This window comes from Chrysemys picta, chromosome 11 (genome assembly GCF_011386835.1).
Source record: "Chrysemys picta bellii isolate R12L10 chromosome 11, ASM1138683v2, whole genome shotgun sequence".
NCBI classification, from domain to species: domain Eukaryota; kingdom Metazoa; phylum Chordata; order Testudines; family Emydidae; genus Chrysemys; species Chrysemys picta.
In genome coordinates, this window is record NC_088801.1 from 74,702,478 (window position 1) to 74,730,253 (window position 27,776).

At 48.3% G+C, this 27,776-nt stretch overlaps 1 protein-coding gene across 8 annotated transcripts in view; it reads left to right on the forward strand.

Annotated features, from left to right (window-relative positions):
* Positions 1-27,776, forward strand: part of MLPH (melanophilin) — an 85,814-nt gene that overhangs the window by 7,088 nt on the left and 50,950 nt on the right. For 5 of the 8 annotated variants that reach the window (XM_065562171.1, XM_065562167.1, XM_065562168.1 and 2 more), the window contains exons 2-4: positions 11,504-11,639; positions 24,062-24,283; positions 25,850-25,986. In XM_065562171.1, the coding sequence (XP_065418243.1) occupies positions 11,530-11,639; positions 24,062-24,283; positions 25,850-25,986 (469 nt within the window). In that variant the 5' untranslated portion in view covers positions 11,504-11,529. Of the gene's footprint in view, positions 1-6,409; positions 6,548-11,503; positions 11,640-24,061; positions 24,284-25,849; positions 25,987-27,776 lie in introns of those variants that run through there. The other 3 variants (XM_065562166.1, XM_065562169.1, XM_065562164.1) reach the window with 3 other exon arrangements.

Here is a 27,776-nt window from a genome sequence, read left to right on the forward strand (position 1 = left end):
TATTTTAAAGAAGCCTTATTGAGGGCGCAGGAACAAACCATCCTGATGTGCCGAAAGAATAGCAAATATGGCAGGCGACCAGCTTGGCTTAACAGAGAAATCTTGGGTGAGCTTAAACACAAAAAGGAAGCTTACAAGAAGTGGAAACTTGGACAGATGACTAGGGAAAAGTATAAAAATATTGCTTGAGCTTGCAGGGGTGTAATCAAGAAGGCCAAAGCACAATTGGAGTTGCAGCTAGCAAGGGATGTGAAGGGTAACAAGAAGGGTTTCTACAGGTATGTTAGCAACAAGAAGAAGGTCAGGGAAAGTGTGGGACCCTTACTGAATGGGGGAGGCAACCTAGTGACAGATGATGTGGAAAAAGCTGAAGTACTCAATGCCTTTTTTGCCGTGGTCTTCACAGACAAGGTCAGCTCCCAGACTGCTGCACTGGACAGCACAGTATGGAGAGGAGGTGAGCAGCCCTCAGTGGTGAAAGAACAGATTAAGGACTATTTAGAAAAGCTGGACATGGGGCCAGATCCAATGCATCCAAGGGTGCTGCGGGAGTTGGCTGATGTGATTGCAGAGCCATTGGCTGTTATCTGTGAAAACTTGTGGCAATCAAGGGAGGTCCCGGACAATTGGAAAAAGGGAAATATTGCACCCATTTTTAAAAAGGGAAGAAGGAGAATCTGGGGAACTACAGACCGGTCAGCCTCACCTCAGTCCTTGGAAAAATCATGGAACAGGTCTTCAAAGAATCAATTTTGAAGCACTTGGAGGAGAGGAAGGTGATCAGAAACAGTCAACATGGATTCACCAAGGGCAGGTCATGCCTGACCAACCTGCCTTCTATGATGAGATACCTGGCTCTATGAATATGGGGAAAGTGGTGGACGTGATACATCTTGACTTTAGCAAAGCTTTTGATACGGTCTCCCACAGTATTCTTGCCAGCAAGTTAAAAAAGTATGGATTGGATGAATGGACTATAAAGTGGATAGAAAGCTGGCTAGATTGTCGGGCTCAATGGTTAGTGATCAACGGCCCGATGTCTAGTTGCCAGCCAGTATCAAGCGGAGTGCTCCATGGGTCAGTCCGGGGCTGTTTTTGTTCAACATCTTCATTAATGATCTGGCTGAGGGTGCAATCCATCCCATCATCAAGTTCGTGGATGACGCTAAGCTGTGGGGAGAGGTAGATATGCTGGAGTGACCTAGACAAACTGGAGGATTGAGCTAAAAGAAATCTGATGAGGTTCAACAAGGACAAGTGCAGAGTCCTGCACTTAGGACGGAAGAATCCCATGCACTGCTACAGGCTGGGGACCGACTGGCTAAGCAGCAGTTCTGCAGAAAAGGACCTGGGGATTACAGTGGATGAGAAGCTGGAGATGAGTCAGCAGTGTGCCCTTGTTACGAGGAAGGCTAACGGCATATTGGGCTGCATTAGTAGGAGCATTGCCAGCAGATGGAGGGAAGTGATAATTCCCCTCTATTCGGCACTGGTGAGGCCACATCTGTAGTATTGTGTCCAGTTTTGGGCCCCCCACTACAGAACGGATGTGGACAAATTGGAGAGAGTCCAGCAGAGGGCAACAAAAATGATTAGTTGGCTGGGGAACATGACTTACGAGGAGAGGCTGAGGGAACTGGGCTTATTTAGTCTGCAGAAAAGAAGAGTGAGAGGGGACTTGATAGCAACCTTCAACTACCTGAAGGGGGGTTCCAAAGAGGATGGAGCTCGGCTGTTCTCAGTGGTGGCAGATGACAGAACAAGAAGCAATGGTCTCAAGTTGCCGTGGGGGAGGTTTAGGTTGGATATTAGGAAAACTATTTCACTAGGAGGGTGGTGAAGCACTGGAATGGGTTACCTAGGGAGGTGGTGGAATCTCCATCTTTAGAGGTTTTTAAGGCCCGGCTTGACAAAGCCCTGGCTGGGATGATTTAGTGGGGTTGGTCCTGCTTTGAGCAGGGAGTTGGACTAAAACTTGATTCTATGATTCTTAGGTATTAAAAATCCCAAGGGCTTCCTCCTTAGCTCCTGAAACATCTAGCTTCCCCCATAACAATTTCTACAGTGCAGTTATCATTAGAAAAACCTGCAGTATGTTGAAATCCTGAAAATGTGGGCCCAGCACAAATGGAATTGATAGCAAAAGAATAACACTGGGACTACCATAATGAACATATTATTTATTGTCATGGCTCATTTAACTGCAAGTGAGTTGAATTAAGCTGCCACAGAGTTTCCAGTTTATGATATCAGAGAGCCACTGGGGTTGTACCATAGACCATTTGAGTAGAAGTTTGATTGATTGGATGAAGCTAAGACATTCTGGCTGAATATCTGGGAAAAGCTTCCGCCATTAAGATGTCTGAGGCTGTGGAATAATCTCCGAAGGCCCAATGGCTCCTTGGCCCAATGGCTCCTTGGCTCTCTGGTGCAATCGATTTGTTAGGGTTACCATACGTCCGGATTTTCCCGGACATGTCCGGCTTTTGGGGGCTCAAATCCCCGTCCGGGGGGAAATCCACAAAAGCCGGGCATGTCCGGGAAAATCGGGAGGGAGGGAGGGCTCCGCCAGGGCCTCTTTGGCTGGGGTCGGCGGTGCGGGGCCGGGGCCGGGCCGGGGTTGTGGGGCCGGGGGCATGGTGCCGGGCCGGGAGCCGGGCCGGGCGCGCGGTGCCGGGCCGGGGTCCAGGGGCGCAGTGCCAGGCCGGGGGCCAGGCCGGGCCAGGAGCCGGGGTCGCAGTGCCGGGCCGGGCTGGGTACGGGGCCGGGGGCGCGGTGCCGGGCCGGGGGCCGGGCCGGGAGCCGGGCCGGGGTCGCGGGGCCGGGAGCCGGTCGTCCGGGGTCGCGGGGCCGGGAGCCGGTCGTCCAGGGTCGCAGGGCTGGGGGGCCGGGCCCGCGGGGCCGGGAGCCAGTCCAGGGTCGCGGAGTCAGGAGCCGGTCTGGGGTCGCGCCCGCGGGGCCGGGAGCCGGTCCGGGGTCGCGGGGACGGGGAGCCGGGCCTGCGGGGCCGGGAGCCGGTCGGCCGGGGTCGCGGTGCCGGGCCCGCGGGGCCGGGAGCCGGTCCGGGGTTGCGGGGCCGGGGGGCCGGGGTCGCGGGGCCGGGGGCCGGGCCGGGGTCGCGGGGCCGGGAGCCGGGGGGTGCGCCGGGCCGCCGGGGGGTGCGCTGGGCCGCCGGGGGCTGGCAGTGCTGGGCGGGCCGGGGGTGGTCGGCCGGGGGCCGGGGCCGGCACCCCAGGGCCCGAGCCGACCCAGGCTGGAGCCGCCGGGGGGCCAGCCTGGGCCGCACCTCCTCCCCCCACACTCCCCCTTACCTGCTTCAGGCTTCCCGCGAATCAAATGTTCGCGGGAAGCAGGGGAGGGGGCGGAGACTTTGGGGAGGGGGCGGAGTTGGGGCGGGGGCGGGGCCGGGGCCCCGTGGAGTGTCCTCCATTTGGAGGCACAAAATATGGTAACCCTAGATTTGTAAAGCATTGGGAATGTGTGGTAGGAAGCACTCCTGCACTGGCAGTAGGGTAATTTACTACTAGGTCCCATCTCTGACTTCTGTGATTCTATGAAATGCTTTAACTCCAGACCCCACACAACAGCATTTCATGCCCAAAACTTGTTGGACTAAATTCATCCCGGGTGTAACTCCACTAAGTCAGTATCGTTAAAATCAGTGATGAATTTGCCTGTTGATTCTCAGCCATGTCTCCTGGAATGTGGTTGGCATTCATGCATTGTTCCCACTGGCCAGTTTAAGCCAAGCCATTCAATGCTTTATGTTCCTATCCATTACTGCTTAGCTGTAATAGGAATATTTAAGTCATTAAACACCTGTGCGTGCTGTATGCTTGAACTCATGTCAGATAGGAAAGGAATTAACTTGTGTTTGTTTAGCTACTGTTTACTTTGCACATTTCCATTAATTTTTATTGGTTTACAGTGCAGCTGGCTTCGCTAAGTATTAAACATCTGCACAGAGGCAGGTACAATAGTGTCTTGTTTCTGTATATTTTCATGCATTCAATTTAACCCATTCAAACAGTACCAAAAAATAAAAGCAAGTGTACCTCTTTACTAATGGAATTCCCAAGGCAGTACATCAGATTTACACGGTTTATAACAGAGATCAAAATTTAACTCCCCTGAGGCATGGTCAAGCTAGGTTTCTCAGGGCAAAAGTCCTATCTTCCTGACATAGGGCTAGATTCTACTATCCTTTCTCACACCTTTACTCCAGGGTTCCTCCCACTGATTTCAGTGGGACTGCTACCTCTGGAGTAAGCCACTACTCAACATGAGGAAAGGGATGGGATTCTGCCCCTTGATTCTCAAACCGAAAAACCTTGTAACTGTATTCCTAAGGGTCAGATTGTTCTCCCATTAAATAGCAGCTGACTCCTGTTGAAGTCAGTGGAACTTCGTGTGAGTAGAATCTGGTCCTAGTTAAAGACACACCAAAAGCAGAGTAAGAACGTCTGAATCTGGCTCATAATAGTTTAAAAAATGGTATGTGAATAATAAATACATGGCATGGCATCACTGCATCCATCAGCAGCAATGCTCCTGTGATTTTAGCATTATTGTCATATAAGTATTCCTAAAACCGGCTGGCTTGTATTTTGACATCAGTCAGTTGCTTTGATATCAAGCAGATTAGAAAATCACTGAGAGCCCACCCATAGAAGTACAGGGCTGTAAATTGGTCTACCCTCATTGCGTGTTGTAGTATGGGCGGGAGACAGCAGCCAGGCAGAGCTTTGAGTCCATCCACCTCGTCCCCAATGCGCCAGCCAGCACAGCCAGGCCGCACCAGGTATAGGGCTGTAGTGCATGATTTACTTCTCCCATGAAGCAAGGGAGAATCCTGACTGAGCCACAGTTTGGGTCCTGGTCCCCGCCTGGAGCAGTGCAACAATGCACAACTTTTCCTTCAAAGCTAGCGTTAAAGCCACAATGTAGCCCCTTAAAGAGAGTAACAGTCTTCCTCCTCCTTTAAATCCCAATCTTTATAAAATCCTAAAAATAATCTCACTAGTTTCCAATCTGTGTCTAGTATATCCATTTATCCATCTGAATGTCCACTGTCAATCATACACACTGCTGTCAAATCCGGAAAACACGCCTTTACAAATTACAGCCTACGCTGAGGGTTAGCAGATCGTCAGTTCCCAGTAGAAACTGCTAAACAAAGCTTCCTTTTCTAATTCCCAGTGGCCATCAATTTCTAACCCTCATTAATGTCGTGACGATGCTTGCTCCAGCAATTGATCAAAGACAAATGAGAGCCCTTTCTCCTTAGCATAAAGTTATAACTGTGATAAGATTTGCCTTAAACGCTATCCAAAATGAGATTGGACCATTAAATAAAAGTTGCAATAGTAATACGTAAAACCGTAGGATGCCTGGTGTAGATCCGATTTGCAGTTAGAGCTGTTTGAACTTGTTTTCGCCCAGCGTGCTATGTACTGGATGTCGTTGCAATGTTCTGCAGGGATGCAAAGTGCAAACGATAGGAGCGCGGTAGAAAACTACAAACGGGTGAAGGGGAAAAATGGGATTATAGACCTGAGACATCTTATGACTCTGTGCCTGTTCCAAAGAGCGAACATCAGCCAGTGAACTTGCCTTTGACATGAGTGGAGGCTTCCTCGGGGTTGGCAGGGAGGGCTTTCTGCTTGCCGTGTTTGGATACTGTGCAATCTCTCCACCCTGCAGTGAATTGGAACCTTTGTGTTAGTTTTGCTCGCCTTCTTCCAGCTCAGAGACGGGCATGAGCTGCAAAACCCAGATCTCAATTTCAGCACCACCAGGACCTCTTGCTTCTCCCCGGCCACTTGCGGGAATTTGCCACCGTTCTGAGTGCATAGGCCATTAGGGAGTCTTGCGTTCTGGTGGCCTGGTGAGGAAACACCAGCACCGGTTCACAGCTGGTATAAATCAGCATAGCTCTGTGTAAATCCCTGGAATTGCACTGATTTACACCAGCGGAAGATCTGGCCCATAATATCGAAGAGATTAGCTGATGGATACATCGAGAGACACCAGATTTTTGAATTAACATGGGCGACCTGATTTTCAGAAAGTCAAGTCTGGGAAAATGTGCATGATAGAGTTGAGCAAATAATTGATTTTTCAGTTCAGGAGCCAAACCAAAACATCTTTAAAAAAAAAAAAAATTGTTCAGTTTGAACCAAAAGTCAATTCTTTTGGTTTTTCTCACCAGAATGGAAAAATTGGGGGGGGGGGAGAATTGTTTGTGGTTGAACAAAATGTTTTGTTTGACCCTGTGGCAGGATGTACCAGGGCCTTTGAAGCCCCCTGCTGGAGGCCCTGTGGTCCTACCACACCACGCCGCAGAAAAGGAGCTGTGAAGGTGAGTCCTCCAGGCCTGTCTAGAAAGGCTGCAGGGAAGCAGCCAATCAGAGCCCAGCAGGCTCTATTAAAAGACCCTGCAGGGACTAAGCAGGTCAGTTGCTGGCTGGGACCAGAAGAGGGAAGAAGGACTGGAAGGCTGTGAAATTCCACAGGTAAAGAGGCCTGGGAGAGAGAGAACCCTGAGGTAAGGGTGAAGAGCAAGGGGCTCTGTGGGAAGTGGCCCAGGGAATAGGAGCAGCACATGGCTGCTATTTGTAGGTTCTGTGGGTTGGAACCCAGAGTAGTGGGTGGGCCCCGTTCCCTCCCCTCCCTCCAACTGGAGAAGTTTCCAAAGCCCCAAGAAGGGGACAAGTTTAATTTAGAAGCCCCAGCACAGGGCTAGAATTTAAAGGCATAGGAAGTCCTGGGGTCACTGCTCTGTACCCAGGCAGGGACAGACTTAAAGCTAGTCCAGAAAGGGCTGAGAACTGAGACCAGAGAAAGGTTTGCAGACATTAGCAAGGGAACAGGGAGTTCATGCACATTCTCTGGGTGTGACTTGGCCAGAGGGCTGAGCCACTGAAGACCCACCTGATGAGGGCAACAGCTGACAGGGGACACTGCCAAGAGAGAGCAGGTTTGAGCCCACCCAAAAGGGGGCACTCACGAGAGGTGAGTGGCCCCTGTCACACACCCACAAGTATTTTTTCCCCCTGATTTTTCATTTTGGGTTATTTTCAAGTATTTGTCACTTTTTTTTTTTAAGTTCCGCTAAATTCACTGTTTCAAAATGAAAAGTTGAAACATTCCATTTGGAACTGGCCAAACCGAATCCTTGCAACTTCTTGAGTTTTTTTCTTGTTTGTTTGAGCCAGAACTGTTCACCAAATTTGACCTGAATTTGCCACTTGTGTTCTGAAAAACTTCACCCAACTGTAGTGCAAAATGCATGTATACTTATTACTAAGCAGGAGTTCAAGGGTGGGTGTGTGTGCGGGGGGGGGGGGGAGAATACAGCTAAAAGCAGAGAGGGGCTCCCCCTTTTCTGCCTGGCTTGAGTTAGCAGCACTCTCACATAGCGCCTCGTCCTTCATTGCTGTCACAACGAGAGCTCTCATTCCTATTTCATTCCTGTTGCACTATCTCTAAGGCTGCTTAAGTTATTACACTGAGGACATGGAGAACTGAAATCTCCATTGCAGTGCATTAGTTTTGCTGGGAGTATGAAGGCGAAAGCAGCTTCATTTAAGCAGGCTTAGTGGTACGTGCTGCTTTTTCCATATGCAAGTTCTGCAGCAGCGCTTGCAAGTCAGATAATTGCATTGATACCCAGCCAGTGATGGCCTGACTTGTATGCACAAGTGTCTGATTTCTGTGCACCGTTGTGGGAACCCTGTGTGCAAAATAGGCATGCAATTGCACACCTCGCTTTGTGTGCAGCCTTGGGCTCCCGTTCTTCTGAAAATCAAGCTGTCAGTTTAGTTTGAGAAGCCTGGTGGTTCTTGGGCTTGGTCTACATGGAAAACTTGCACCGCCATACCTATGTCAGTCAGGCGTGAAGAAATCCAACCCCCTGACCAATATAGCTATCAGCTGAGATGGCAAAAAAAAGCCTTATATAAACTGATCTTACAGGAGTGTTGTCATTCTGAAGCCTTTGGGGCCAGATCCTCAGCTGGTGTAACTGGCTTATCCTTCCATGGCTCTACATCGATGTTCATGAGATGGAGATCAAGTCCCTGTGACTCCTCCATGGTCACCAGATACATAAAACATCTGCTGACTCAAGTTAATGAGTTTTGCGCATTTTATTCATACATTTGTAAAAGGGAAAGGAATGAGGAAATCAGCTGATGGTCATGTTGATTTCATTTTCTTTCTTAAAATAGGAGGTTATGTTGGTGGCTTTCATGCTGGTGAATGCTCTTGTGTAAAGCTGCAAAAGTCCATGAACAAACATTAAAAAATCAACTTCAGCTAGTACGTGCTATTCACTAGCAGGCAATAGCTTTCCCATTTGATTTCTGAGAGAGGTTCATATTTAAAAGCGGCGGCAGCTTGTTTACTAGAACTGTATCAAGGGGGGGAAGGATAGCTCAGTGGTTTGGGCATTGGCCTGCTAAACCCACGGTTGTGAGTTCAATCCTTGAGGGGGCCACTTAGGGATCTGGGGTAGAATCAGTACTTGGTCCTGCTAGTGAAGGCAGGGGATGGACTCAATGACCTTTCAGGGTCCCTTCCAGTTCTATAAGATAGGTATATCTCCATATATTAAGATTTTTATTTATTTTTGGCTCCTGAATTCTCGTTCAAATGTCATTTTCATGTGATGCTGCCGTGTCTGACCTCTGTGTGGGCACGTTGCTGACAAAAATAACCTGAAAACTGCAATATTGAGGCCCCGCTAATAACTGTAAAACCAGGGCTGACAGTTAGACCAACTCTGCTGCTGTCTCAGTTCAGCAGACCACTTGAGCATGTCGGCTGTTCCATTGACATCGATTCCAGTGAGTCTACTCCAGTTCTTAAAGTGAAGCCTTGTGCTTATATTCCTGGCTGAACTAGTGAAGTCAATGAGAGTTCTACTGACTTCAGTGGAATGAGAATCGGGCAAATGCTGAATGCTTAGTGTTCGGCTCTTGGGCTTAGTGGTACCTTCCTTCATAAGCGATCCCATTGATCTCCTTGGTGAGAGGGGCCACTCGGTAAATGGGGGTGGCAGAATCTGACCCTATGCCATTGAGACACGTTCACAGTCCTTTTCAGATGAGACTCCATGTTGTAAAATAAGGAGTGATCCTCTTCCTGCTGAAGTTAGTAGGGAGCATGGCCGTTTATTTGAATAGCAACAAAAGTAAGACCAGGATGTCAAACTTTTCATCCTTGTAGTGCAAGCAATTGGTCATAGATGCCAATTTTAAACAAATCATTGCATTCTGCTTGAAATTATAGTTTCTATATAGTGAAAATTGACACTCCCCATTTGATCTTTTGCCCAGTGGGACTAAAAGTTGTGACTGTCTTGTCAACAAAATATTTCCTTACTTGTCTGAGCAGCATATGTGCTGTTGTGTTTGTGAAGGGACTGGAAACAGGCATGTAGATACTCAGTACAGTATGAATAGTTAGAATGTATTTTTTCTTCTTCTCATTAATGAATTCAGAACAGGAGCAAACCCATGCTTGAGAGGTCCTGGGATAATTGCAGCAAAAGCCCTTAGACAGGCTCTTGTTGGGATGCTAATTGTCATCTATTGACCTGCTGTTTGGATTCATTGGTGCAAAGCCACTCTCAAATCTGCTTACGTCATTTGCTGATAAATGCATTGCTCACTTCTGCCAGTTAACTAATTGTTCTTATTGGGCTCCCAACTCAGCTGGACGAGCTAGAAATAGATTTCCCAACTTCAAAGGAAAAGCATGTGCTCACCTCCGATATTGACTTCTCCTGAAAACTCCAGTTCTACACAAAATTCATTTGAATTTGGATTCAGCTCATCTAAAGTCCTTTTCAGGCCCAAATCTGGTTGATGTTAGTCCATCTGTTGCCCCCCAGTGAATTGCTAGACTGAATTACTCTTCCTCTTGCCTGGCAGATGAAATACAGTAGCTAACTAGCTGTGTCAAGGAATTTCTGGCCTGGACTGTAGGAGACTATCTGAAATGGAGGTGACATGGGTAGAACTCATTTTGGGTGATGGCCTATGTTGAGAGCATGGTTTCAGCAGATAGAACTTCTCATCCTGGCAGAATTTTGTACCTCTTTAGTGTGTCTTCTTCTTGCCTTAAATACCTGGGGGGGGAGCGGGGAAGCATGTAAAGTAATGTTTCTTCCTGCAAAGGAAGAAAATCGATTCCTTTGGATACCCAGAGTACTTTCTCAAGGAGAGAGCCCCACTCGGTGATAGAGAAATGTTTTATTAAGTGAATGAGAATCAAGGGTGATAATTAGGCCTGTTGTGGCAATCAGATTATTTTAGGTGTTGGCCTGCACCCTGTGGGTTGTACTGTGTATTGGGCTCTTGTTAACAACAACTAGAGATTTACACCTTCTGCCTTTCAGTGATCACATGCATGCAACGAAACCAGACTTGTCTTTTAAGTTATGGTGGAGACATTAGTGAATTCATGGTGACAATATTAATGTTACGATGACCCTGTTAAATAAGTTGCAACCAAAATATGCTTGGCTTCCGTACAAAGCTGGGACCAAATCAGATGAGAGAGAGAAACAAGCCAACAAACCGGGAGAGGGGGAAGCTGTTCTGTGACAGTTGGGTGTAGTAGGTGTTTGTAGAGTGCTTACATCAGGACAAAGCTGGCACCCTCTCTGAGGGGCAGCAACACCCTTGTCCATGGACGTTCAGGTCAGGCTAAAGACCGGGGAGCTGTAGTTGACATCAGTTTGACAGGCAAAACCTCTCCCAGCAGGGAGACACCAGCAGGCAGGGACCACATTCAGGACCACGTGGCCTGAGGGCTGGTTGGCTTGATACCCATTCGCCTTGCGGTTTAGTGTAGAAAATAAGGAAAGGAGAGGCAAGAAGTTGACAAAAGCCACCCTGCTCCCCTTGGAGTCCAGGTGGAGGACATTTTTTTTTCCATCCTATAGCTGCCATGGCAAGCAGAGAAGATTCTAGAAGTCCTCTCACCCCAACCCCTCACAAACATCAGGCCTTGACTTGTTTGGGAAATGTTTAAGATTTGTATAGTTCAGGTACACTTTGTAAACAGCCTGTTTAATAAGCATTATTAATGAGCATTTTACTTTCCAAATGAAGGCCTCAGTTGCATCAAGCTCTCTCAGTATGACTCTGGGCAAAGGGATCGAGCCTTCCCCTAATTCCAAGGAAGCTGTCCATAGGCCTTAGACCACTACAGTGTCGCTCTCTGAAGGCAAGCTGTGTCAGCAAGTGATTTTCATTGTACCGGCCACCCATTGTACACATCTTCACCTCACATACCAAACCATTGGAATGAACCAGCTCATACGGATGTTGACAGAGGTGGAGTAAGTTCCTTCCCTCTGTCAATATGAAATACCTCCCAGGAGATGCATGAGCATGTGCCTTGTCTGACAAAACATGACAATGTCTCTTTGAATGTAGACTGGCTCTTATGTAACCATACTGACTTATTTCTTATTGCTCTCATTGTTTAGCTCCCCTGACCCAACTGCTTGCCAAGATGGGAAGGAAACTGGATCTTTCCAAGCTAACGGATGAAGAGGCCAAGCACGTTTGGGAGGTGGTTCAACGGGACTTTGATCTGCGGAAGAAAGAGGAAGAAAGATTGGAGTGAGTACATGCTTTAAGCACACTTCAAGGCTTTGATGACTCACAGAAGGAAATAACAGGCTCAGATCCCTGAGGTCGCTTTTAACATGAGAACAGACAAAGCCAACAGTTTGAAAATCTGGGCAAGAAAAAATAGTTTGGGCAAAGCCAATAGGAGAAAGGAGCAGCCCATTTCATTAACCTAGTAGTCCACTGCATTTGGTTATAGTCTGAAGGGGAGGCTCCAGCTATTCAGCTGGTGCAAATCAACATAGCTCCATCAGGATCAATCACTGATTTTAAATCAGTGGAGCTACACCAATTTTTGCCAGCTAAGTATCTGACCTGAAGTCCAGTACGCTCACCCCAGAAATGTCATGGGCCAAAGTCTGGTTTCAAAGAGGCCCGGCTTTCAGTGTCTGGAACAAAGTACGGAATTTGGCTCCATTGCTGCCAATAAAACTTAACAACGGCAGAGTAAATTCAAATACCTGCGTGGTTCTCGTGTGTGGGCAGTTTGCAAAAGAGCTGGCTAAAAATAGGTCAACATTGATAACATTTTGATCTCTTCTTCATTAAAATTGGAACTTTGGCACCTAAATTGGATGAAATTTCTAATCTGAGATTTTGCCCAGCTGTGTTCTATAGTATGTATTATTCCTCTCAATCCTGAAAAATGTATGGTGGGAAAGTTCACTGGACTAGCTTTGAACAGCAGAAATGTCCAGTTCTGGTTTGAACAGAGGGGTGACAAAATACTTAGTTTTATGTGAACTAGTTATTTCATCCTCTGTGTGATGCTGAACTTCTGCTGACCTTGTTGGCACTGAACTGGTGAGCCAGCAGAGGAGATTGAAACTGACAAATCGCTATCCTCTGACGTGCTCTGGGGGTAGGAAGCTCATTGATTTCGGTCCTTTGGCTCAAAAGAATGGAATAACGAGTGACCGTCTCATGCCTATATGCACATAGTATATGCATGAGCCACCCTGGTTTGTATGTGGTGGATGTCCCAGCAAAAAACCTGGGACCAAATGCAGTCTTTGTGTAATTAAATACATCTGTGGTGGCTTTAAAAAGGAGTTGTATTGACTTAAGCTGAATTTGGTCCTTTGTGGCAACCTGCTGGGGTTTGTAGTTTCTCTTTGACAAAGGGGATGTTTTAAAACAGAAAAAATAATAATCCCTAACAGTAAATGGAGTCTCCAGAACCAGCCATCAGAGCATCTTACCCATGGCCACTGCAGGGTCCCCACTACCAGCAGCTTCCTCTGGACAGAGTCTAGTCTCAGAATAGACTTCAGAGCACCTGCGCTCTTGCAGATCAGGAAGTAAAGTCCAGTGTTTCAGGCACTAGCCTAGGACTTTAGAGACCTGAGTTCAGTTCCCGGCGCTGGCACGGACTTCTTGTATGCCCACGGGCAAGTCTCTGTCTCTGTGCCTCTCTTTCCCGCCTGTACAGTGGGGATAATTGCACTGCCTGGTCTCTCAGGAGTGTTGGGAGGGTAAATGCACTAAAGATATTGACAGGTTTCAGAGTAGCAGCCGTGTTAGTCTGTATCCGCAAAAAGAAGAACAGGAGTACTTGTGGCACCTTAGAGACTAACAAATTTATTAGAGCATAAGCTTTCGCGGACTACAGCCCACTTCTTCGGATGCATATAGAATGGAACATATATTGAGGAGATATATATACACACATACAGAGAGATATTGATGCACCAAGAGCAGACCCCCTTCTAACCCAATGCACCAACAGCAGTAAATAGTGAATGGGCGGGACCAATGCGCCCCACACACACCTGAAATGAGCTCAGATTCACAAAACGTGTGGAGTTTGAATAGGGAAATGCTATGTGCGTGGGAGGCAGAGATTGTTACTCTGAATGATTATTTATTTTTTTTCCCCTACAAGATCCTCTATGCGTTACGTGGTCCCAAAGCCTGTGCCATGTTAATCATGCAGCTTGGCAAGCGACGACAAGGGCATTAAAGTAACATAGTTACCTGGAAAGAGACAGGAAAGACTAATTCCATCCTGGGGAGGGAATTGTTTATACTGTACACTGAGGTAAGAGAGCAGAGCAGCTCCACCATGAATCATAACTGTGGGTGACTTCCTGGAGATTCCATTTGCATTGACTCCTTTATAGTGTCTAGAACCATAAAACATGTTCCTGTGCCCACGGTGAGCTGACTTCCCGGCAGTTCAGGAGGGCCAGGGAGGAGTGAATTTATAGTGCTCATGGCAACCGGGAACAACTAACACCTGCTAGACGCTGACATACCTTCAAGTTTCCCCGCAGCTCTGCCAACGGGTCTCCCTCCGGACCGACAAACTCCCCGTGAGCCTCTCCTGAGCAGAAATGGCCAATTACGCTGCTGGACAAACTTGATCCTGCTATGCCAGGCCCTTTAAATAGTCCCTTTAAATGCTTCGAGTCGGTGAGTTTGATTCAGTGTGGCAGGGAGCAGCGTTTTTTTTTCTTTCTGGTCACTGGTCCTGAAAACATTTTTGTACCAATTCACCAGCTAAACAAAAGTCTCTCCCATGTGATTTCAAAAGAAGCTACCTTGCCAAATGCTAAGGCTAGACAGGAATGTTTTAGATCATTTGATGGCTGGGAGCACGAGCTTGCAGGGCCTAGAAACCAACTGGTTTCTATCACTAACATTGTGGGGTTTTTTGTTTTTGTTTTTTTTTTTTAATCAGTTCCTCCTTTTTTACCCTGTTCCACAATGTAAGACCTACAAGGGTCAGCCAATGCAATGAACCCTTTATGCTGCCTGGTCACCAGGGGGGTGAGACCAGGAGATTGAATGTGTTTTGAGCGCTGGCAGGTAGGGACAAGCCACCTGCCGGGGCTACAAATGAATGCTTTATACTCAAGCACACCGCTCCTTTCTGCCTCTGGTTTAAGGTTGGGCCTTACAGTGAAGCTCTTACCATTACCATCTTTCTTTGCTTCACATTGATTCCATCCTGGCTCACACAAACAAGCTAATTTGTCCTCCATAGTCAGCACTGAGTTGCTGGAGACTTGTCTACGTGTGGTCCCTACAAAATTGCCCGGCCTGCCTGTGGTTGTTCATAGTTGTGGACCAGGCCCCACTGATGTAGAAGGTACCAGGCAATCCTGCAGAATGGGCATTTGATGGGGTGTATAAACGCTATCCTGCCACAGCCACGAAGGGGTTAAGACACAGTAGCTACCTCCTCAGCTGTGGCTGATTGGCAGACCAGCACTCGCTGGGTTAAGAGCCTGCAGACCAGAAGGGGGGGCCAGGGAATCTGAGCGGGGGGGGGGGGGGGGGGGCTTTGCATCAAACTCAAGGAAGCAGCTGGAACCCCCAGAGACGAAGCTCTGAAATAAGTCACTCTGCAAAAGCAGCTGGAGGCCCCTGAAGGTAGGAGGTGGCCCAGGGAAGCAGCAGTGAGTCTGAGGGATCAGACCTTAGCTGCTCCGTAGGGGGTCCCTGGACTGGAACCCTTGCTAGCCACCAGCAGAAGGGTGGTAAAAGCCCTGCAGATGCAAGGGGAGAAGGACCATTGAGTCCAGAGTGGGCTGCAGACCTGCCAGAAGGTCATTAGACTGTTTTGTTTGTTGAACTCTCCTACCCCCGAAGAGGTGGGGACTGTAAATGACCTGGCTGGAGGGCCGAGGCATGAGAAGGGGCAAGTCACCCCAGGCTTGGAGGGCCTGTCAATGGGGGAGACCCCAGAATCAAGAGGCTGCTGCACCTTGCCTGGCCATGAGGGGATGTACCAGCCACTGCCTGACCTTTCCACAGGGGGAGAGCCCTCCAGATCTGCTTAGCTGGCCCTGGAGCCTGGCTGGCTTGTATAGGTCCCTGGGGCTCCGTGCTGAGCTGTGGGGATCACAAGGGCTAGATTGTGCCTTGAGGCATAGCCCTGATTGGAATGGGGCATATAAGATGCATCACCCTAGGCCTAGCACCACAAGCCACTGCACTTCAGAGACACCCCTCTGAGGCACAATCCCTACTTCTCCCTTGCTGGGGCTGAGGGGGTGTAATTTGCTGTTGGCCTGTACCAGCGGCAGATAAGGAAAGCAATGCACTAGCCTCGCTGTGCTGGCTGGTGCATGGTGTGTCTTCAGCAGGAGCCAAGGCTTTGTCCATCCCTGCCCATCCACCTGCTTTGGTGGCTGCACTACGCTGGCTGGGGAACATCCAAAGTTCCTCCCATACCCACCCCCCTGCTTAGGTGGGTAAGTGCTTTACCATGAGTGCCCAGATCCTAGGTCCATGCACCCCGTTCTGGGGGACAGCAGTAATTCTCCTTCCTCCGTGCAGACTTGTAGCCCAAGTGACAGTCTAGCCCCTGGCCATTTACAGCCCACAGATGTTCTACCGCAGTGGTGAAGAACCTGCTATCTGAACGGCAGAGGTGTTCGCGTGTATGGATGCGGAGCAGGGAGACGGCTCGCTCCGGCCACGCTCGGAGGGGCAGCTCGAATGGTGCGGTGTTGAAAATGTTCTGTCGGATTCCATTGAACAGGCTGCATGCCATAAAGGTTTCACATGAACTCTGCTATGTCCATTATTACTAAGGTTCACAATGTGGGCTGGGCTGGTCTGGTCTAAGCCACAGATCTGACAGGCTGTAGAAATGGGCAGAACCAAGGGAGGGGTTGACTTTGGATATTTTTCAGAACCTCCTCGTGCAGGTTTTGGTTTTGCAAAGTGAAACCCCAACCCGAGGGGTGTTTTGGATCCAAACTAGAGCATAAGAAAAGGAGCCTGTTTTGTCTGACGTGCAGGTGCTTTGGATAAATAGTGCTGGGGCATTTTGCCCATTTATAATACAGAGCTCCGGTTTAAGTCAACACCGCCATCAGTGTGATCAGAATCAGTTCCTAGCAGTGCAGTGAAGTGTAGGGTGAGTTATGTAAAGAGCTGCACAAAAGAAGCCATTTGCCGCGCACAACAAACCTGACTGGTTCCACCGAACCCATCACGGAGCTACATGCCCCTGAGCACAAACGTCTGTTAACTATTTACATATACACACAGCACGCTCCTAACAAGCCGAGCTCAAATAACTGCCCCCGCCCGGGTTGGAAGCACTTGGCCTCTAACTTACAGTGGACTTGATGCCTGCCCGTCTCCTAGCATGTTGCACACGCTGGTGTGTAGGAGTTAGGGTGACCAAATGTCCTAATTTTTATAGGGACAGTCCTGATATATTGGGATTTTTTTCTTCTATAGGCTCCTATTACCCCCCCCATCCCCTGTCCTGATTTTTCACACTTGCTGTCTGGTCACTCTAGTAGGAGTGTGCCCACACAACCTTGTGCAGCACCACTTACAACAAAGGGGGGAAGTGGTGTGACAGGCGTTATTGCTGGAGCAAGTTCACCATTTTCTCTCACCATCAGTGCCTCCTTCCCCACAGACCTGTCTGTGATAGCCTTACCCCTAACTGGAGAGACAGTAGCATCTTCTCCATGAACCTCCCACCCCTCTCTCTGCTAGCCTGCCCCCAATGGGATGGCTACAGATGTTCTTGCAGGCTGGAGAGCCTCCTCCGTCCGTGACCGTCATTCTCCTCTGCCGATCTGTCAACATCACCCTGGGGCCCAAGAGTGTGAAACACCACGATGTGCCCGAGCACCACAGAAAGCGTGCACAAAGGATTCCAGAAACCACTCCAGAACCGCTGCACCATCCACTGTCTCTCTCTATTTTTTTTTTATTTTTTTTTAATGCCCTACAGAGTGGAATCCTTGGCAGAGTCCAGGGTGGTCCTTTTTATTAGTCAATATTCTTCATAGAAGCTTTCATTTTTAGCACCATGTCTTGGCTGTAGAGCAGCAGCAGAGTATTAAAGTAGCACCAAGCAAGATCAGGGGGCTCTGTTGTGTGTACAGAACACATGGTAAGTGACTGTCCCTGCTCTAAAGAGCTTACAATCGAAATAGACAGCCCCAGGGTGGGAAGAAGGGAGTGTTGTTGTTCCCATTTTACAGATGGGGAAAGTGAGGCACAGAGAAACCAAATGACTTTTCCAAGGTCACTAAAGGCATATCTACATTGCAATTAAAAAAACTGCAGCACCGAGACTCAGCGCTGGGGTCAGCTGACTTAGGCTCACAGGGCTACAACTTGCAGTGGAGATGTTCGGGTTTAGGCCGGAACCTGGGTTCTGAGACCTGGTGGGATCTCAGAGCCCAGGCTCCAGCCTGAGCCAGAACACCTACAGTGCAGTTTTTATCCTCCCAGCCCAAGCCCCACATACCTCAGTGAGCTGACCCAGGCCAGCCATGGCTGTGCTCTGGGTCTTTTAGCAGTGTAGACGTACCCACAGGCAGTGTGTGGTAGAGTTAGGAATTGAACCCACGTCTTCTGAATCGGTTCAGTGCCTTCTCTTTCAGAGCTGGGTGACATTTTTCAATCCAAACTTTAGGCAAAAAATGCAGATTTGGTGATACCAAACCACTTTGCCAATGGGAGTCCATTTGCCAAATAGTTTCAGTTTAAAAAAAAAAAATTCCCAAATAATTAAAACATTTTGTTTGAACATTTTTCAAAAGGAAATGTTTTGATTTTTTTTTATTCAAAATGAGTTTTTGTGGTTAATTCTCTAAAAATAAAATTAAAGCAAATGTCAAGAAGGTTAAGGGCTCAAAATCTAAAGGTTTCATTGAACCTGATATTTTTTCAATTTTGCTTAATTTTTTTTTTAAACAGCTTTTTCTCCTGATTTTTTTTGTTGTAATTCACAATGCACCAAAAACTCCATTATTCACCCAGCTTTCATGCTCATCCATATATAGCAAAATCCCAATCTCCCTCACTACTATTCCCCCGAATGAGCAGTTTTTCTCAACTAAAGTAAGTGTGTGTGTGTGTGTGTGTGTGTGTGTGTGTGTGCGCGCATCTCGACTCACCATTGCTGCAAATCCAGCTAACTCTCAAGATTTCAAAGGAAATGCTTCAGCTCTACAGACCCTTGATTGTGTTGTTTAGATTTTCAAACTGACTATGAATGTTGTCCTCTCGGTCTTATGTTACCTTGAGTTGGTTGCTCAGTTCATTCATGCCAGTTACATAGTTTAATTTAACATCAGGTCATTTTACGAGAAGAAAGCTATATGACTGCAGACCTCGATCATTAGCGACTGCAAGGGACAGATTCTGGTCTCCATTACCACCTGGGTAAATTCAGAGTAGCTCCCTTGAGGTGAATGGAATTGCCCGGCTTTGTGCCGGTGTTAATCAGACCCATAGATTCTATCCTGCATTCTCATAAGAACAGCCATACTGGGTCAGACCAAATGTCCATCCAGCCCAGTATCCTGTCTACCGACAGTAGCCAATGCCAGGTGCCACAGAGGAAGTGAACCTAACAGGTAATGATCAAGTGATCTCTCTCCTGCCATCCATCTCCACCCTCTGACAAACAGGTTAGGGACACCATGCCTTACCCATCCTGGCTAATAGCCATCAATGGACTTAACCACCATGAATTTATCTAGTTCTCTTTTAAACCCTGTTATAGTCCTAGCCTTCACAACCTCCTCAGGCAAGGAGTTCCACAGGTTGACTGTGCACTGGGTGAAGAACTTCCTTTTATTTGTTTTAAACCAGCTGCCTATTAATTTCATTTGGTGGCCTCTAGTTCTTATATTATGGGAACAAGTAAATAACTTTTCCTTATTCACTTTCTCCACACCACTCATGATTTTGTATTACTCTATCATATCCCCCCTTAGTCTCCTCTTTTCTAAGCTGAAAAGTCCTAGCCTCTTTCATCTCTCCTCATATGGGACCCATTCCAAACCCCTAATCATTTTAGTTGCCCTTCTCTGAACCTTTTCTAATGCTAGCATATCTTTTTTTGAGATGAAGAGACCACATCTGTATGCAATATTCAAGATGTGGCCGTACCATGGATTTATATAAGGGCAATAAGATATTCTCCGTCTTATTCTCTATCCTTTTTTGAATGATTCCTAACATCCTGTTTGCTTTTTTAACTGCCGCTGCACATTGCGTGGACGTCTTCAGGGAACTGATTAGTTGTAGCTAAATTAGCCCCCATCATATTGTATGTATAGTTGGGGTTATTTTTTCCAATGTGCATTACTTTACATTTATCCACATTACGTTTCATTTGCCATTTTGTTGCCCAATCACTTAGTTTTGTGAGATCTTTTTGGAGTTCTTCACAGTCTGCTTTGGTCTTAACTAGCTTGAGCAGTTTAGTATCGTCTGCAAACTTTGCCACCTCACTGTTTACCCCTTTCTCCAGATCACTTATGAATAAGTTGAATAGGATCAATCCTAGGACTGACCCTTGGGGAACATCACTAGTTACCCCTCTCCATTCTGAGCCTCTCTGGAAGCACAGCCTGGGAAGATGGGGGCAAAGGTGTTCTGAGGAAAGTCTGAAGACAGCAGGGAATGGTTTGCTCTTTGGTGTAGCCTAGAGCAGCCCAGCTACTGTTCTCGTTTATGCCCAGGCTGGAACAGGCTCAAGGGAGCCATTTGCAATCCAGAATAACTAGATCTCACCCCACCCTCCCAGCTGCCATCCCCTCGGTGTTCTTCTATACTGGGGAGTGGTATGCCAGCCCTACGCCGCCCAGCAAACCATCCCTCTGCAACAGGTATTCCACCACTGGGATATCCGGCTGTTTTCTGGAATGCCACTGTGGGTTTGGACCTCAATCTGCTAGAGGCTTTCCCGGTAATTCCATAACAGCCCATGCCAGCCACACCTTCGCTGACTCATTCTACGGGGAATTTAGTAACAAAAGAGCTGGCTGCGATCCTGACTATTGAAAAGAATAAACAAAGGCCACGTGGTTCCTCTGGGTTTTAAATTGGTTCAGCTGAGACCTGTTATCTCCTTGGCAGGGGTAGGGAGGAACTGGCAGGCTTTGAAAACAGGAAAAACTGGTCTAGTGAAAGTTTTCTGATCTTCGAGTACACAGGGAAAGTTCAGCGGGCACAGCACAGAGCGAACATTATTAGTTAATGTTTCTATTGGGGTATTACGTAGGTTGGGCCCCCTTGCGCTAGGTGCTGGACAAACATAAAAAAGGACAATCCCTACTCCAAAGAGCAATTCTCAGAATGCAGGAGGAGGGCTGCCTGGGGGGCACAGTTTGTAGCTACGTAGCCAGAGACTCCTATTCCGCTTAGCCTGCTGAGTTCTTTCATTCCATAACCCAAACGGCCAATCGGAGCGCACACATATCTGCTGCTCTTCAGCTGGGATTAAGAATGAGGGTCTGTCTTGGGCACCGACATCCCTGCCAAAAACCGCCTTTGGAAAGGGCTAAAAACCAGCCCTCTTTCCGAAAGCAGTTTTTAGAAAGTTGTTTGTAAAGCCGGAGCCTCGATGTGTGTCATAACCACAGGTAAATGTGCTGCTTAACAGAGACACCGTGGAGAGATATTTGGTTTACTAAATATAAAGGGGTTGGGCCTGAGTCACCTCTCACGCTGATTTTCCTCCTGTGCCAGCTAGCATCAAATAGCATAGCTCCCCCAAAGTCAGTGTGTAACTGGGAGCCGGATTTGGTCCCTTGACAGCAACTTCTTTATGAAAGCGTTTTGCTCCCAGAAGCCGCGAAAGCCAGGGCTTTCCCGAATAAGCAAGCGAGACTGGGAATTCAATTATGTAGACAAAAGGTGGCTGCTGGGGTACTTGTATAAGTCCTCCTCAGTGATGAACAACTTATTGCTACTGTAAACATCTCATGGCCGGAAGCGCCAATGGAAATGCATGGAGCAGGCTCACACTGGGCCAGATTCACAGCTGATATAAACCGGCATAGCTCCATTCAAGTCAATGGAGCGGTGCTGATTTACAGAATCTGGCCCCAGGTGACACTTCGTACCCATCCTCCTGGAAAATCTTATGCACGGGCTTCTGATGGGCGAATTCCCACAGATCCTGCCCTGCGTGTTTCCTCAGGCACAGGGCCGGCTCCAGGCACCAGCGAATGAAGCAGGTGCTTGGGGTGGCCAACGGAAAGGGGCGGCACGTCCGGGTCTTCGGCGGTGGGTCCCTCAGTCTCTCTCGGAGCAAAGGGCCCGCCGCCGAATTGCCGCCGAGGAATGAAGTAGTGCGGTTGAGCTGCCGCCGAAGTGCCGCCGATCGCGGCTTTTTTTTCTTTTTCTTTTTCTTTTTTTTTTTTCCCCCTTCGCCACTTGGGGCGGCACAACCCTGGGATCTTCCCATCCGTTCCACTACCACCCAATATTGAAAAATGTTCATGAAATCGAACGGTGTCTTCTTTTCTTACGAACTGGCTTTGTTGACCTGGCATTTTAACCTTCCTGTTAGTGGGTCATATTGACACCCATTTATTAACCCCTTGATAAAAGCACTGCAATGGTGTACAGCTAGTGTGGCTACCCTGGACGCAGCTAAAACTTGTGAGAACAGCTGAGCTTTCTAGTCCATGTGGAACAGCCCTGTTAACTGTGTTCAGGAAGGGGCGGCTTTCCAGCCCTGCCTAGATGGAAAACAAGCCTTCAAGGACCCTTCCTACAAATCAAACATTACGCTTCTTAATCATAACCCAAAAGGCAAACAAGCTGTGGTATGTACTAGCTAACGCACTGCGCTGAGAACAAATAGAAATCCTTCAGGGATTGCCGCAGATCTTCCATTAGGACACTGTTCTTGCTCAGCTGATTTGGAATGTGTGTTTTAGCCAACCCTGACTGCTGCTTGAAACGCAGGCTACACGGAGCACTTCCTGCGTTGAGGAGTGCCAGTTGTCCAGACCGGGTAGCGTATCCTAAAAGCAAATGAAATGTTTGCCTCACAATAGACTCTTTCTGCTAACAAAGTTCCAGCCAAGATTGCTTTCCAAGTGCGCTCTGTATTAGACAGCCGTTCACGGGATTGTCATGAACGCTCACGTGGTTGCCTTCTTCGTAACTGACACACGCTGTTCTGAGACCTTTCTACCTTTTTTAAACTGTAGTTGTTTCATGGATTTTAGTACTGCAGGACTGTGGAATGGGCCCCAAAACTCCAAGAACTGATAGTGAAATCTTGGTTCCCTACCATGTTCATTGTAAATAGAGCACTTTCCAGTGAAGACATATGTATTCAAACAGCTCCTCTTCTTCTAGGTAACGGGTCTGTACTGATGATGTCCAAAACCCCAATTCACAGCCAAACTCCTATGAAAATAACCCTACTCGTGTAGCTCCTAAGGGGCCGAGGGGAGAATTGAAAAGCAGAAACAAATTATGATTATTTTATTATTTATTATTGTGTATATTATCTGTATAATCATCGTGCCTAGATTCCCTATTCATGAACCAGGACCCCATTGTCCTAGGTGCTCTATAGATCGCCAACAAAAAGTCCCCAAAGACTTACAATCTGCGTATAAGACGAGACCACAGATGGTAGAGACAGATCTGGGAGTACAAGTAAACAACAACGAGGCAATAGTGAGCAACACATTTAGGCTGTGGTCTAGAGTTATTGGGCCAGATCTTCAGTGTAAGCGTCATTGAAGTTCTAAGCATCTGCTCCTGCGGCTTTTAATTCCACAGTGGAACCTAAGCCCAACAGGTCTGTTTTGTGGTTTTGGAGTCAGTCAAAATCTTGTGAGAACAGCTGATCTACGGAGGTTTTTACTGTTTACAACCAAAATCTTCCAGGGCTACCTGGCAGGATTTCAGCAAAGCTGAACCATACAGCCCGTTTGACCTTGAACCCAAGCCCTAGCCTAAATCTAATCTGGATCTAGATCCAAACACTGTCTCTTTGGCCCAGCTGTGCTGTTTTCTAATACTTGTTTCATTAGTGATAACAGAGCAGAGTTTCAACAAGCCATGGGGCTTGGAAAATACTAGTCGAGAGTGATTTATAAATGTCATGGAGCTTGTCATGTGGAAGGATGCAGAGCTAAATGAAATTATATTTGGTCAAAGTCACACAGGATAAACAAATCCATTAATGGGCCAGATTCCATGCGTGGATACACTGATGAAAATCCAGAGTGTCACCATTGCTTTCAGTGCTGTACAGTAGAAAGGTAGTATAGCCTAATGGATAGAGCACTACACTAGGATTCTGGAGACCTGGGTTCTTTCTATTCCTGGCTCTTCCACCGGCCTGCTGGGTGATTTGGGGTAAGTCACCTGTCTTCCGGTATGCCTCAGTTTCCCCATCTGTAAAATGAGGATAACAATTCTGACCCCCTTTGTAAAGCACTTTGAGTTCTGCAGATGAAAAGTGCTGTGTGATAGCAGGGGATGCTCACTCCAGATTTACAGCAACGTAATTCAGAGCAGAGCCGGGGTTGGTGTGCTTAATGATTACTGTTGAGTCAGCTGGTCTCCCAGCTGAGAGTCCTCAGGGCTGCTTCCAGACTCAACCCATGGAGCGTAGACATGTCTATTCCTCGTTTCCTGACATCCGTGTCTGGCTTTTATAGGGACCTGAAATGCAAGATTGAAAAAGAGGGCACCAAGAGGGAGCTCTTGTCCAACCAGTCCCACCTCAACGAGACCCACTGCGTCCACTGCCTGCAGCCCTTCAAGTTCCTGGTGAACAGCAAGCGCCAGTGCTTGGACTGCCACTTCTACACCTGCAAGAACTGCAGCCGCTACCACAAAAAGGAGCAAGCCTGGATCTGCGACCCTTGCCGCTTATCCAGGTAGAAGGACAGGGAGCAGCAGCCCTGCGGACAAAGGGGTTTCACAATGGAATGGGGCTGGAGATGAGAGGCAGAGTGGCCCAGGGGGCGTGTCCTAAGCAAGACAGGAGATCTAGGTTCTATTTCCGACTTTGCCATTAGCCTATTGGCTGGTCTTCATCGCTCTGTGCCTCAGTTTCCCCATCTGTACAATGGGGTTCATAATACTGTGAAGTGTTTTGAAATCTACATATGAATGATGCTCCATAGGAGCTAGGCACTATTATTATGAGTAACCCCAAAGGTTAGGCAAAGTAAAGCCATGGTCAAGGACCACAAAGGATCTCACGTGCAAGTTCCCACTCCAAAGAGTTTTGATGTTGTAGTTGCTGGGCAGTGCCTGTTATTTTCAGGTCACTTTCCTGGGCCCCCGCTACACCTTCTGGGTGTCTAGTAGCAGAGAGCACAGTCTCGCAGTGACCCACTGCCGCTCTCGGCACCTTTCCCCCTGTGGGTAAGGGAACAGGGCTAATGATCCCTCGGGCAGCCCTGGGCCGCGTTCTGACCTAAAGATGGGCTCGGGAACTCTCACTGCCATATTGGCAAAGAAAAGGGGTGAGGAGTCATTCGAGTGCAGCACAGACAGCTCTGTTAGGCCTTAAAGGGTCTGGCCGGAGATGGACGCTGAACAGGACCTCTCTGCCCCAGGAGGAGATGGTGCCACATCCCTGTCTCTTCCCCTCCCCCTTGTCTGGAACAACATGCCCCTCTTCTCCCAGGGTGCAGGGAGGGAATGAACCTTGCACTCCCCAGGTGTAGGGACTCGGATGGTGACGTCCTTGCCTGAGATGCACTATACAAGGACGCTCCTTGTAGTCTCAGCACACAGTCTGAAACCGGAGGCGCTGCTGTCTGGGGGCAGCTGAGTGGAAGGGATTGTCACCCTGGGCGTGGGCTCTCGGAAGCAGTGTCAGCGCTCTGGGCCCGAGCATAGAATGGGCCCCTTCGTGATCTTGTCTTCTGGAACAGGCTGTCAGACCCTTCTGCTGCGCACAGCCAGCGTTTCCATTGATGACGAGTCAGAGAGAGGTTAGACCATTAGCGCTGGGGGAGCAAATAGTGGCCAAAAGCCAAAACAACTCCAGACACCCGCCACATTTGTACTGGAGGCAGGGGGCCTTTTTATTAAGATTGAAACTCCAGGTAACATACCACCCCCCTGAAAGCATGGCACCTTAACCAGTGTGAAAATCCCTTTTGCGGTTACACTTATATGTTGTGGATGCTCCAGAGAGATGGGGACATAAAGAGACATCTGAGGCTCCAGGTCCAATATTGTTTACTGGCTCTAAGTGGAAAGAAGGATATGTACGTGTGTGGATGGTAGAACAGTAGGGAAATAAACCCAACATCTTGCTTCTCTCTGTGTCTTCCATTGGGGCCCAATCCAACACCCACTAAACAAAAGTCAGCGAGAGTCCTTCCATTGACTTGGGTGGATCGGATCAGACATTGACCAATGAAAGCACAACCACTCTGGCTCGTGTCTATAAGTTACCGCCTCTCTCTCTCTTTCTCTTTGGGCAGGATTGTGAAGATTGGCTCCCTGGAGTGGTATTATGAACACGTGAGGTCCCGTTTCAAGCGGTTTGGAAGTGCTAAAGTGATGCGGTCTCTCTACGGCAGGCTACAGCATGGGCAGAAAATGAATCCAACGTTGCTAGGTATGGCAAAGGGCTGCGCTCCTTTTGATCTGCCTCGCATACTTATTTAACTAATGCTTGAGCAACTGTAACAGACACACCTGGGTGTGGTGTTCTGTCCCATCTAGTGGCACCGAGACCGCTTAGAGAGAGAGAAAATAAATCTGCTCTACAGCCTTAGCTAAGAGCCATGTAGCGCTTAGCTCATGCAGTAGAGGCTCATGTATTTAGCTCCAGAGGTCCCAGGTTCAATCCTGCCCTCTGATGACCAGGGTCTGTTGGTGTTACATGACCCTTTGAAGATATACAATGCAGATACATAAGAATGGCCATACTGGTCAGACCAATGGCCTATCTAGCCCAATACCCTTTCTTCCAACACTGGCTGGTGCCCGATGCTTCAGAGGCAATACACAGAACAGGGCAATTATTGAATATCATCTAGTCCTAGTACCTGGCAGTCAGAGGCTTACATGCTAGTAATAGTACTTATAATAATATAATACCAATTAACGCTAAGTTATTGGTAAATTTTGCTGTTAATAAATGAGACAAAGATTCAGTTAATTAGGATTCACTTAAGTATCTGCTCTGCCACAGATTTCCTGAGTAACCTCTGGCAAGTCTTCTAATCTTTCTGTGCTTCAGTTCACCAGCTTCAAAATTTGGATTGTCTCAAATGGGGACTCAAACTGACTAGGTAAAATGTATCCCTGGTGTAACTCCATTGATACCAGGGATGAATGTGGACGTGTGTGTGTATGTATGTATATATATGCTGTGCATCTATATACAAAAAATATACAAATATGGTGCTTTTATATCTGTATTCGCACTGTTGTTTAAAATATCTCTAAGCCTGTAAGTGAGGGCCAGATTCCAGCCTCTTTGCACTGCCAAAGCAGCACGCCGGGACACTAAAACTGCCCTAAAAGGGCAGCTGAGAATTCTCCTGGGTTGGAACAGCTGCCATAGCTGTCTCCTCCATAGGCAGCGAGTTATATGGGACCGTGGTGCCTGTGCTCCACCAATATTTAGGAATGTGGGCCCAGCCTCACCAATGTTTGGGCTTATTTTTTCAAAGCTGTCCTGTCCATAGGATGGACTGGGGCAACCACTCCAGGCCCCACGCTTTGGGGGGCCCCGCACTTCAGGGGGATGGCCTTGGGGGTTAGCAGGGGTCCAGCATTAGCAGCAGCAAACGACCCAGACCCAGCCCGCACTGCTCTGCTACACCCCGCCCCACCTTTTCCTGCCTCTTCTCCTCCCCGCCCCCACTCCACCCCTACCCCCACGTCCTGCCTCTTTCCGGCTTCCTCCCACTCCCCCAAGTGACACCGGGCGCCGGCAGGGAGGAGCGGGGCGGGCTGGGGCTGGGTCACTCGCTGCTGGTGGTGCCAGCCCCCCAGGCAGCCCTGGACCCCGCGTCCCTCTGAAGGACTGGACCCCTCAAAGCACAGGACCTGAGGTGAAACCCCCGGTCTATCCTATGGACGGGACAGCTCTGCTTGGACCTGTTCTGGGCACCACCAAAAATTATACAAACCTGGTGCCCATGGTCTCCTCTGAACCCGAGACAGAGATGTGTTGGGGGCAGGGCTGGAGTGCACTGTGATTTGGCGAGCCCGGTCAGTGTAGTGACCCCGAGGGGCTTATTTCAAGCCAATGGAAGCTAAAGCAGCCCTTAGGTCATTCAGACTCGCTCTAGTTTGGCCCCCAACCAGTTGCAGGGACGGGGTTTGAATTCACCTTCCCCCCGTCCCAATCTCCTCTGTGCCATGCTCTGCTCCAGAGCAGCAGAGGAGTTAGTC